General features: G+C 41.1%; 1 protein-coding gene and 1 pseudogene across 1 annotated transcript; both read left to right on the forward strand.

The window, feature by feature from the left end:
- The first annotated feature begins 4,310 nt into the window (after positions 1-4,310).
- LOC132627935 (cytochrome P450 CYP82D47-like) lies at positions 4,311-7,196 on the forward strand. The gene is made up of 2 exons (XM_060343559.1): positions 4,311-5,342; positions 6,441-7,196. Exons 1-2 carry the CDS (start codon positions 4,401-4,403, stop codon positions 7,062-7,064), a joined length of 1,566 nt encoding a protein of 521 aa, XP_060199542.1. The 5' UTR covers positions 4,311-4,400; the 3' UTR covers positions 7,065-7,196.
- A 414-nt stretch (positions 7,197-7,610) lies between these two features.
- Positions 7,611-9,121, forward strand: LOC132629128 (cytochrome P450 82A3-like; annotated as a pseudogene).
- Positions 9,122-13,639: the final 4,518 nt, after the last annotated feature.

Below are 13,639 nucleotides of genomic sequence, written 5' to 3' on the forward strand. Positions count from 1 at the left end.
TAAAAAGGGGTATGACATGGATAACTTCCGAAACCGGTGGCCCTGTCAGTTCGTCGTTACCTTCTTATTCCTTCGTTTTGAATGTTTGCCATTATTTTGGTCATGATCGTTGGTCCGTTTTAGGACAGGTCGACTCATAGTCGTTAATTCACCGTGCCTGTGGGACTTATCCAATGCTTCATAAGTTCAGATGTATCCGAATTACGATAGGCATTTTCTTCAGGGTCGGTATTTTTTCAACCTTGGCAAAGTTTTTGATGTAGCAGTCCCCGTTTTGGGGGAATTTGCCGAGCTTTGGCTTGGGTCATTGTGACCTTGTCGCCTTTGTCGAATTTCGGGCACAATCCTCGATATAGAGTATGTGAGTGGGGCAGTGCCGGAATACGGCGGTTACCATCGGGGCGAAGTCCTGTTAATAGAAAGACACCCAAGATTTTGTTATACCAGCTTTTGGTAACTTTGCGTTTGCAAAATGCTTGTACATATGAGAATTTTAATTCTTCCTTCCTTAGCCGTAGTAAATGAAAAATGGGACACGATTCATCATGATCGTTTGGTCCTTACATCGGAGGCTATGGCCGGTGGCCGGGCCTTAGTTTTGCCGTAGCAAATGTTGAATGGGACATGATTCATTATGATCATTTGGTCCTTACATCGGAGGCTATGGCCGGTGGGCGGGCCTTAGTTTTGCCGTAGCAAATGTTGAATGGGACACGATTCATTATGATCGTTTGGTCCTTACATCGGAGGCTATGTCCAGTAGCCGGGCCTTAGTTTTGCCGTAACAAATGTTGAATGGGACACGATTCATTATGATCGTTTGGTCCTTACATCGGAACCTAATGCAGAAGGTGCGGTCTTGATTTGTTGAGCTCCTCCGTTTTCCATTAACCGGGGTACACCTTGATGTGGGTATAAGTCCCCTAGTGCTTATTCGAGCTGCAAGATCAGGCGAGCGCTATCAAGCCCCCACTCGTAGGCCGTGACCCCGAGTTCCCGGCCGTTTGTCCCTATTTTTGTTAAGTAACACGTTGTACTTGTTGCCTCATTAAAAACCTTGTCGAAAAACCCATTTTGGGACAAAACCGTACTAAGGAAAAGAGTGCAACACGCGTTTTCAGACCTAGATCCTAACTTTATCCGGTACTTGACTTCCTGCAAAAAGAAAAAGGTTAAACATGAGGTGTCCATACCTTAGCAGTAATATCCCTTCAAATGAGCCATGTTCCGGTTGTTGCACAATCGCTGCCCGTCCACAGATTCCGGCTGATACGATCCTTTGCCCGTTACCTCGGTTATCTTGTACGGTCTTTCCCAGTTCGAACCCAGTTTTCCTCCGTTGGGATTCTTAGTGCTCGAGGCATCTTTTCTAAGCACCAAGTCCCCAACTTAGAAATGCCAAAAATTGGCTCTCCGATTGTAGTACCTTTCCATTCTCTGCTTCTGGGTTGTAATGCGGACCAACGTGTTTTTGCGAAGTTCCTCCGTGAGATCGAGTTTCACAGCCGTGGCCTCCTCGTTTGACTCCTCGGTCGTATACCTGAACCGGGGACTCGACCCGTTTATCACCCCCGCCCGGAGAAATGACTCGGGCCATCCCTTGATATTTCTGACCTGAAGCTTGGTTTTCGAGAGTATGGCCGATATCTTTCCCTCGATGGTCCGGCCTTCGGTTCGTAATTCTTTCGTGATCTCTCCGAGCTTTTGTTCATTTTTACGGGCCCCCGGGGAAGCTCGAGTTGGTCATCCTCTATCCGAATTTTTGACTCGTATCGGTTATGGACATCCGCCCAGGTCACAGCCTCGTATTCCAGCAAGCTTTCCTTTAATTTGAATGAAGCCGTCGAGCTCTGAACATTGAGCCCCTTTGTGAAAGCTTGTGCGGCCCATTCCTCCGGAATCGGGGGGAGCTCCATTCGTTTCCTTTGGAACCGGATGACAAATTCGCGCAATATCTCTTTGTCTCTTTGGGCTATACAGAAAATATCCGCCTTTCGAGCCTGCACCTTTTTGGCTCTGGCGTGTGCTTTTATGAAGGCATCAGCGAGCATTTCGAAAGAAGTGATTGAATGCTCGGGCAGATGATCGTACCAAGTCAATGCTCCTTTTGACAGAGTTCCCCAAACTTTTTCAGCAACACAGATTCGATTTCATCATCTTCCATATCATTGCCTTTTATAGCACAGGCGTATGAGGTCACGTGTTCGTGAGGGTCCGTTGTGCAGTCATATTTTTGGATATCCGGCATTTTGAACCTCTTCGGGATCAATTTCGGAGCTGCATTCGGAGGAAAAGGCCTTTGGATGTACCTCTTTGAATCCGGCCCTTTCAAATAGGCGGAGCCCCCGGGATTTGATCCACCCGAGTGTTGTATGTCTCCACCTTTTTTTCGGTCGAGTCCACCCGCTTCGCCAACATTTCGAGCATTCTCAGAACCTCGGTGGATGGACCAACTCTGGAGCCATTGCTTTCAACCATCCGTGCCTCATCTCCTCTGGGTTCAGCAACATTCTTCGCCTTTTCCGGGGTCGTTTTACCTCTTCCGTTTTGCAGCTGGGCTATTGCGATTCCCTGTTCGGCAATCGCCGCTCTCTGTTCCTGCAACATTTCAAAAATTAAACGCAAGTCAATATTATCATTCGGGGTATCCGGTTCTTTCCGGACTTGTGTCCCGGACAAAGTAATTGAATTGTTAGTATTTAAAGGGTCAGTGGGGTTTGGCGATCCTCGTGGCCCGCTGCCTTCATTTTCGGCCTCGATCTCGTTGTTGTTGACGTGACCAGATTGCCCACTGTTAGCCATTTGGTCCGTTTTTTCAGAGACGGACAGTGGATGTTTCTGATTTTGATGGGTAAGATAGAGATCAAGATCAAAGACCACTATTATCCTAGCCCCACGGTGGGCGCCAAACTGTTTACCCCGAAATTGGGAAAGCAATTGAATTTGCACGCGGGTATAGGATATGTGCTTAGATCTTGATATATATATTTGATAGCGGAAAATAGACGTGTGAGTATTTGATAATAAAACGGCTAGTAACGGTGATTTGCTTAATTTGCTACGGACATGAACGTTTAGAAGCCATGTTGAATACTTAATGGAAGAAACACAACGTAAATGGAAACAAACGGCCTTGGCCGGGTCAGATATTGAGAGAGAGATTGCATATATATTTTTCTATTACAAGTGTTCTTGGAAAATGAAGAAGCCAACCCTTACAAAGGAGGGGGGTGTGCTCTATTTATAGTGTGACCTCCATGGGTCTCATATGATGTGAACTAATAAAATAATAGCAACAAGGACAGCTCTGCACGGATTTGGTGGGATTAGACTGACGGCGCCGTCTGACACACGCATGGTGGGTAGTTGACCAGGACAGGACGTTACTGGCGCGTGACCCGCATGCAACGGCCACACGGACCAACGGCTACTCGGACCAACGACCACATGGACCAACGGCTACTCGGACCAACAGCCGTACGGACCAACGGCTATACGGACCAACAGCCGTACGGACCAACAGCTATACGGACCAACGGCCACGAATGCTCGGGTCACCGAGCTTGGTCGTTCCAATGACGAAGAAGGCAGATCAGTCGGTCCCCTCGCTCCACCGATTTGCCTCGCATCCGGTTTTTACTGTATACATACACACTGGCATTTGATTCCCTTATCTTACTCTGTCAACCTCCACGTGCCGGCGCTGTTTCTTTTCCAAAAATGCAAATTTGGTCCTCCGTTAAATTCGATATTATATTTCCGTGTTGAGAAGTTTGTCCTAGCAAGTGGCTAGACCGACCCTACTAGCAATGGAAAATGATGAATACATCTTTTCCACGCGATAAAAGATCGATATTTCAACCCTTACGATGGTGGAGACGATATGATGGTGGAGACGATAGCATGGTATATTAAATACAACCGCCATTGGACTTTCATTGGTGATCGAATATTTTAAGTAATAAGCAGTAATTAGTAGTACGTTATAATCTTGAAAGACACCTGTGATATGGCTGAAAACACGGACTATTGTTAAGTGTACAGATAAGACGAATACCAGTACAAGAAGTACTATTGGGCTGGTCGAGCCTATCAGCAACTCCCTCCGTCTAATTTATGTGCGGCGTCTCTCATCTTTTTAACCCATCTTAAAAAAATATCACCTTTTTATAAGCATATATCATTTATAATCATATAAATATCTAAAATTTAATTTAAATTATAAATTTTAAAAAAATTTCTTCTTTCTTAAATTTTATGCTAAATTAAATAATGTCACATAAATTAAAAAAAATGAGAGTATCACCTATTATCCATATCTATGTAAAAGCTTCTCCACTGTTACTTCTCAAAATAAAATATTAAAGCAGATGACATAGCCCACTGATATACTATTAACAATGGGATTCTTTTTGATTGCCCTTACAGTAGCTACCTCCATTATTTTTCTCTTCTTTCTTCACAAACAAATTTTCTCAACCAAAAGTAACAATGGACAGAAGAAGAGGGTACCTGAAGCAGCCGGAGCATGGCCCATTATCGGCCATCTCCCCCTTCTCAGTGGATCCGAATCCGATCAGCTGCCTCACAAAATCTTGGGTCGCATGGCAGAAAAGTACGGTCCCATTTTCGGATTGAAGCTTGGAGTTCATCAGGTTGTAGTTGTGAGCGATCCCAAATTAGCTAAAGAATGCTTTACTACAAATGATTTGGCCTTCGCAAACAGGCCCAAATCCATGGCTTCAGAGATTATAGGCTACAACTATGCCATGTTTGGATTTGCTCCTTACGGGCCTTACTGGCGAGAAACAAGAAAGATAGCCACAATTGAGTTGTTATCCACAAGGCGAATCGAGATGCTCAAACATATCAGGGAATTTGAAGTAAAATCGGCTATCAAAGAGACGTATAATTACTGGATGAAGAACAAGACTACTAGTAATTTAAATGGTGCTGTGAAGATGGAAATGAAGGAATGGTTTGGAGATTTAATTATGAACACTATGGTGAAGATGTTATTTGGAGGAGGGGAAGAAGGGGTAAATAAGGCTCACAAAGCAATTAGAAGATTTTTCGAATTGTTGGGGGCTTTTGTTGTGGCTGATTTTTTACCTTATTTAAGGTGGCTGGATATAGGAGGCCATGAGAAGGCCATGAAGGAGGTCGCTAAAGAAATGGACTCTGTTGTTGAAAAATGGTTAGCAGAGCATAAAAGGAAGAGGGACTCTAAAGGAATTAAATCTGGAGATGAAGAAGATTTCATGGATGTCATGTTGTCCATTTGTCAAAACAGAGATCTAGCAGGGTTTGATGCTGATACTGCTATAAAAGGGACATGCATGGTACGTTTCTCCTTTACCCTCTAAATAACACTTCTAATTACTAAACCAGCTTTATGACTTGACTAAGAGCCCGTTTGGATTGGCTTATAAGTTGGCTTATAAGCTGTTTTCAGCTTTTTTGAGTGTTTGGCTGGCCAGCTTAAAGTTATTTTATGCTTAAAATAAGCTCAAAAAAATAGTTGGACCCATTTGACTTAGTTTATCTAAAGCAGCTTATAAGCTGAAAATAGCTTATAAGCCAAAAAAAATAAGTTGGACTATCCAACTTATTTTTTTCAGCTTATAAGCTGCAAACAGCTTTAAGCTGTAAGCCAATCCAAACGGGCTCTAAGAATTGAGGGATAAAATATTGAAACACACTGTGGTGAGATTGTCAACTACACACCTATCTAAATTATGCTGGAGTCTCATGATCCCTTGAACTTATTTTCGTTGTATTATTTACCCCATCACTATTTACCTAGTAAAAGAAAATGTTAAAACACAACATGTGCAGCCCCGCGATTATTCATTCTTGCATCTCAAACTAAAATACCTTGTATTATGACCTTTTGGGATGCTAGTAGATTAGATCTTCAACTATATTTTCACCTCCAAGTAGCCTCAATATTACTAAATTTGCCTTAAACTCTACTTCAAATGTACTACTTGCACATTTCCATGCATCTATATTGTCGTTAACAGAGTTCTAACATGAAATGGGTGGACTCTAAAGTATCCAGTTTTTTGGAGAAAAAAGGTACTAATTTACCTTTCAACTTTTGACACTACATCCTTAAATTACCCTATTTTGGAGCTTCTGAGTCAAGGCAAGAATGAGACTTTTCCTTAAACGTGTAACATAAGACCCAAAGCCTAATGCATGACAAACTTAAGCAATTTTCAGATAGGACAAACCCTTTTTCCTTATATCAATAGCGTAAAACTTAATCTTTTCATTGTTAGTGTATATAATCTACTACTATATCGTTTTTTCGTTCATAAATCATCATTTTAAATGTTTAAAAAAAAAAAAAACTACGGCAAAGAACTATAAATGTTTCCTATGTTGAGCTCATATGTGGAACTGATTGCTGAAGTTGTGGAATTTGCCTGTAGGCTCTGTTGGCGGCAGGTACCGACACCATCATCATAACTCTAACATGGGTTTTATCTTTACTCCTCAACAACTACGAAGCTCTAAAGAAGGCCCAAGATGAGCTAGACGCTCACGTTGGCAAGAACAGATTGGTCCAAGAATCGGATATCAAGAGCTTGGTTTATCTTCAAGCTATTGTTAACGAAGCGTTACGTTTATATCCAACCGTACCACTTCTACTACACCACGAGGCCATAGAGGATTGTGTTGTCAGTGGCTACGATATACCAAAAGGCACTCGCTTATTAGTGAACGTATGGAAATCTCATCGTGACCCTAATAAATGGCCAAATCCTCACGAGTTCAAGCCAGAGAGGTTCTTGACAACCCACAAAGATGTCGATGTTGGAGGAAATCACTTTGAGTTAATTCCATTTGGTAGTGGAAGAAGGATGTGCCCAGGAATTCCTTTGGCCCTTCAAGTGTTACCCTTTGTAATAGCCGCGTTGCTGCAGGGGTTTGACATGAAGAGGCCTTCGGATGAACCAATTGATATGAGTGAGAGCTCTGGATTGACAATCTTCAAAGCTACTCCGCTCGAAGTTCTCCTTGTTCCGCGCTTGTTTCCCGTTCTTTACGAATGAAATGCAAAGTGTGTGCATCATGCCATTATTGTATACTGCTAGTTTCTATATATATATATATATATATATATATATATATATATATGTGTGTGTGTGTGTGTGTACATATATATATATATGTGTGTGTGTGTGTGTTCATATACATATATATATGCATACTTTTATTTTTGGGAGTTTTCTCTACTTCATTTACATGCTTTTAGAGATTTTCAGCAACAAAAAAAGGCAACTTTAACAGCAAATCACCCCCCTAAAGTTGCTGCTGCGTGGCCTCTATTTGGCCATCTCCACCTTTTCAGTGGCTCTCAGCTGCCTCCCAAAATATTTGGGCTCATGGCAGACAGACACGGGCCAATTTTCACAGTAAAATTTGGGGCTCATCAAGTTTTGGTGGTGAATGATTGTAATAGATAGCCCAAGATTTCTCAACGACATGGCCTTGGTGAGCCAACCTAAGGCGCTGGCATTAAAATTCCTGGGCAGCAACTACGCACTCTTTGGGCTGGCCACTTATATGGCCTTTATTAGGAGAAAGAAAGCAAAAAGATGAAGGTAGTTCAATGTGGGTCATTTGCACTTTTGTCTCTAATTTTTGCTGGTCTTTAATTTTTGTCCCTCATATCAAACAACTTTTTCATGGGATATAAGTTCATATTTTTGCATCATAATATCATACAAGTTATGCTCGCTCCCTAAAGGGCTTTTCCCCAGCTAGATATAAGTTCTATATTAAAGAAATAGACTTTGTTGTTGAAAAATGGTTAGCAGAGCATAAAAGGAAGAGGGAAACTGATGGGATTAAATCAGGTGAAGAAGAAGATTTCATGGCTGTCATGTTGTCCATTTGTGAAAATAGAGATATGCATGGATTTGATGCCGACACTGCTATCAAAGCTACTTGTATGGTACGTTTCGTCGTTACCTTCTTCAAACTATTCACTCCAAAGTTGTTCTGTTTTTGGTTTATAAGTCAATAACTACATGACTTGACTAAGAATTTAAGGAAATATGTCACGATCAATTGAATCATACCGAGGGAAAATGTTCGAAGTTGCCCAACATTATAATTTTAGTCGATTCTCAAGCATGAAATAAGTGCACTCCAAAGTGTCCACATTCTTTGAACAAAAAAAGTCTAAATTTATGTTAAACTTTCAACTATATCTTAAATTTACCCTATTTTGGAGCTCTTTTAAGGATCGATTCAAGAATGAGTAACTCTAGCATGGAATTTATCTTTACTCCTAAACAACTATGAAGTACTAAAAAAGGACCAAGATGAGCTAGACACTCGCGTTGGGAAGGACAGATGGGTCCAAGAATTGGATATGAAGAACTTGGTCTATCTTCAAGAGATTGTCAAAGAAGCATTACGTTTATATCCAGCTGCACCACTCTCTATACTACATGAGTCGATGGAGGATTGTACTATCAATGGCTACGATATACCAAAAGGCACTCACTTATTAGTGAACATATGGAAGTTTCATCATGATCCTAATATTTGGACAAATCCTCACGAGTTCAAGCCAGAGAGGTTCTTGACGACACACAAGGATGTCGATGTAAGCGGCAGTCACTTTGAGTTGATACCATTTGGTAGTGGAAGAAGAATGTGCCCGGAATTTCCTTGGCCCTTCAAGTTGTGCCCTTTGTAACAGCCGTGTTGCTGCAGGGGTTTGACATGAAGAGGCCTTTGGATGAACCAATTGATATGAGTGAGAGCTTTGGATTGACAATCCTCAAAGCTACTCCGCTCGAAGTTCTCCTTGCTCCACGCTCGGCTCCCAATCCTTATGAATGAAATGCGTCTGAAGGTTCTACCTCGTGCCACGATTGTAAACAAGGGTTTGTAATATTTATTGAAGTGAAATAATAAAGAAACTTCAAAATTCCCACATTTGAAATGTGATTGTAGAAGTAACTCTTGACATCATCTTGAAGATGACATTATTTTTAGAGTCCTACATTGGAAATTTCAGGTTGTAACTGTGACACTAGCTTACAGTACTCTCCCAACTGTAGTTACTACTTTTGGATCGTTCAGCTTGAAGGGATATATGTATATATGCATGGTTTATTACCTTCTCCAGAAATTTCATTAAGTTTTTGTCGACATCTTGTTGTCACCCTCTCTCTGTCGTAACTACACTACTTTAATTTTTCTCTGTACAAAACATTTAATGAGTTGACTAGAGTGCGCGGGCCCAACATCTTGAATATTTTTATGCCACCCAACGATAAAGAAGTGGATGCTATAAAGACTCTTATAAATGATCTACGCAGCAGTTTCACATTTGATTTGGATTTCAGTTGCAACAATTTTGATGAATATTAAAACATCAACAGTTATCTCACAATGAGGATCGACATTGAGATGTAGGCCCCTCAATTCGGGCGTACGCCTATAATTGAGTTTTGTAAATTAGATGTCCAAAATAATTACACATTGAACTTCCAAGTCGCACCTGCTTGTTAACACAGCTCTAAGAGGAGCATATGAGAAGTCATTCCAATGAAATGGTCTTGGCACGTAAGGTGCCACATAAGGTGGATTGTTTGGAAATTATAAGGCTCAATCTAACAGCTATGGCACATGAAGAGCTAAAACAGTTCTACAACTTTGACAAAGCAGATACAGAGTTGAATATCAATTATGCACAACGTTGAATGTAAAATAACATAGAGAACATAACATGATGTATTTGAATATGTTATATAAGGATATAGCTGGCTAAGTAGATGTATTACTTGCAGAGAATGATAATGAAAACATTGCAGAAGACAGTCTGGTAAAATAGAAAGCACATAACTACAGTGTGCAACCCACATTGATCAATACTGCTCAGAGGTTAGGTGTTTGCTATTCTTTTTTCTCTACGTCGAGCATCCAGAAAAGCATCATATTTTATTGCAGCCTGTACAATGCAGAAATAACAATAGAGGGGCAAACATTTCCAATCAAACTTCTCAAAGGTAGGAATCTTACAACCCCCGTCGTCAAACTATTCCTTTTCTTTTTCACACCTACTTCATCCCTTCAAAGAATAGAATTGATCTTTTTCATCTTGAAATTTTCACCTCGGTAATACTTAACACTTAAAATTCACTACTAGAAAGTTCCTAAAATGACAAGTGTGCAAAGTTCATTCAATAGGTAGGAGCCTTACCACATTATAGGAGGTCTTCCTGAGTTAAAGATCTGAATACGACGACGTATTCATTCGAAACAAACTCCAGAAAAGCATATTCTGCCAACTTCACATCCCCAACCGAAAGAAAGATAAGCCTGAAATCTACAAGAGAAGCTCAGAAAATAAGAAAGAGTCCTCCTTATTTTGGAAATGAATAAACTTGCAATCAGGAACACCGTTTTTCAGCATTTAGATTATAATGGTATTCATCAATAACAACAGAGAAAGAAAGATTTTTAAGAAAATAAAAAGGTTTAGCTAGATAAAAATAAAGCTAGAAGCGATATGATAACGTAAGTTGTAGAAACTATACAATCTTGACTTGTTCCATTCATTCACCAAGAGAGAATATATATAGGATACAATCTTGAACTCTAGCGAAACAAGGAAACTAAGATCCTAGTAAAACAAGGAAACTAACTAATATATGGTAATTAGTGAAACAAGAAACTAACTAACATATGGTAATTATCTCCCTACAAATATGCTACCAAATAATATCAAATAATATAAAGATATTATACCGCAATACCCCCCTCAAGTTGGAGCATGAGAATAAAAAATGCCCAACTTGGAAAGCAAGAAGTCAAACTGAGTTTTGCCGAGAGCTTTGGTAAAAATGTCTGCCAATTGTGAAGATGTTGAAACGTGTGACGGAGAAATCAAACCTTCATTAATTGCATCACGAACAAAGTGACAATCTACCTCAATGTGCTTTGTTCGTTCATGGAAAATCGAATTTTTTGCGATGTGCAAAGCGGACTGACTATCACAAAACAATTTGATCGCCTTGGGATGTTGTATACCTAAACTCAACAACAGACCTCTCAGTCACTTCAACTCACAAGTGACCGCAGCCATGGACCTATATTCAGCCTCTGCAGAAGATCTAGAAACTGTATGCTGCTTCTTTGTCTTCCAAGAGATGGGAGATTGACCTAGAAATACTAGCCAACCTGTCAACGAACAACGAGTAAGCGGACAAGCCGCCCAATCAAAATGACACCATCCCTGCAAAGTCAACTCACTGTCGGCACGTAACAAAATACCCTGTCCTGGTGTGCCTTTCAAATAACAGATCACTCGTAAGGCCGCTTCCAATGTTCAATCCGGGGTTCTTGCATGAATTGAGACAAAATATGAACAAAATATGCCAAGTCCGGTCGAGTTACCCCCAAATAAATCAAACGCCCGACTAATCTACGGTAGACCTCCGGATCCGACAACAAATCTCCAGGCCAAGTTTATGATTTTGCTCAATAGGGAACCCACTTGGCTTTGCACCTAACAATCCTGCTTTAGAGATAATATCAAGAGTATACTTGCGTTGACACAAAAACAACCCTGATGAACTACGAGCTACTTCAATACCCAAAAAATATTTGAGAGACCCAAGGTCTTTCATTTTGAAACAATCACTCAAATAGGCTTTGAAAGTTGCAAGTGCAGCGGAATCATTCCTAGAAATAATAAGATCATCAACATAAACCAAGATATTAATCTGAATATTCCCTCTAGTAAATGTAAAAAGAGAATAATCAGAATAAGATTGAAGAAAACCGTACCCGTTCAAAGCAGTCACCAATTTTGCAAACCAACATCTAGGGGCCTGTTTCAACCCATATAGCGATTTGCGCAAACGACACACCAACGTAGGATCTGGACTTTCAAACCCGGGAGGGAGCTTCATATACACCTCCTCATCAAGGTCACCATGTAAAAAGGCATTATGAACATCCATTTGGTGAAGTTCCCAATTTTTGGATGCTGCAATGGCTAGGAAGGCTCGAACAGTAGTCATCTTGGCGACCGGAGCAAAAGTTTCATTGTAGTCAATCCCCGCTTGTTGATGATTTCCCAACACAACCAAGCGCGATTTGAGCCGTTCCACATCTCCATTTGACAAAAATTTGGTCTTGTACACCCACTGATTACCAAGTGCTTTCTTGCCCGGAGGAAGATGTTCCAAAGTCCATGTACCATTGTCTTCCAATGCACGTATCTCCTACTTTCATTGAATGTCTCCAACCTTCGTGTTTCATGGCTTCTTTGAAGGTCTTAGGATCCTTACCCGAAATAATAGCTGCAAGAAACTTACGATAATTTACAGAAAAATTGTCACAATTAATATAGTGTGCCAAAAGATAGGGAGTACCTGAGGATTGATTGTTAACAGGAGTTGTAGGGGACGGACTATTAGCAAAAACTGAGTGTGTCACATAATCACAAAGCACAACAGAGGGAAATTTCTCCTGAAAACCACGCCCCAATCCACCTTCCACATTCGTGACTGGGGTATGGTGTTGCTGCCCCCTCGCTGCCAGCGGGTGCTGGGTTCCCAGCGGGCTGTGCAGTGGCTGTTGGCAGCCGCTCAGCCTCGCTGCCAGCTGGCGCTGGGTTCCCAGCGGGCTGGACAGTGGCCGCTGGCTGCAACTCTGCCTGGCTGCCAGCAGGCGCTGGTTGGGCAGTGGTTTGCGGCTGCTGCTCGACAGCCTCCGAACTATCAACTTCGCCCCCTAATTCATCCCCGTACACCATAAAATCACGATCAATTTCAGCACCCTCATCAAAAAAACTAGACGAAATATTACCATCTTCCGGACAAGCAAAAGGAAACACATCCTCCACAAACTTTACATCACGAGAGACAAAAAATTCCTTCGTATCAAGATCAAACAACCGCCACCCCTTCTTACCAAATGGATATCCCACAAACAAACACTTTCTGCTCCGACTAGCAAATTTATCACCCTGAGTTTTTTGATTATGAGCAAAGCACAAACACCCAAAAGTACGAATAGCATCAAAAGAAGGAGGTTTATTGAATAAATTTTCAAAAGGTGTTTTATTTTCCAATTTGGGTGTGGGGGTACGATTTATGAGATGAGATGCAGCAAGAACACATTCACCCCAGAAAAAAATAGGCAAATTGGCCTGAAATCTGAGAGGCCTCGCAACATTCAACACATGTTTATGCTTCCTCTCTACCCTCCCATTCTGTTGCGGAGTACCCACACAAGAGGTTTGAAACAAAATATCAGTGGCGGAAAAATAATCGATCAAACAATTAAATTCTGTACCATTATCACTTTGTACAACTTTAATTGTTTGATTAAATTGTCGATCAACCATAGCAACAAAAGCCATACTCTCGATTCATAGACTTCGAAGTCATATAGAATGAGGTTTACTGTATAATATACAACACCTCGTTACTTGGATCTATGCATTACAAAGTGTGTTGCGATGCCAATAGAAGAACAATACTCACCAGACTCCGAAATGTTGAACAGAACAGGCACATGAATGGACTACCACAACAACAACAATAACCCAGTGAAATCCCACAACGTGTGGTCTGGGGAGGGTAGAGTGTACGCA

The sequence above is a fragment of the Lycium barbarum genome, chromosome 2, assembly GCF_019175385.1.
Source record: "Lycium barbarum isolate Lr01 chromosome 2, ASM1917538v2, whole genome shotgun sequence".
In the NCBI taxonomy this organism is placed as follows: domain Eukaryota; kingdom Viridiplantae; phylum Streptophyta; class Magnoliopsida; order Solanales; family Solanaceae; genus Lycium; species Lycium barbarum.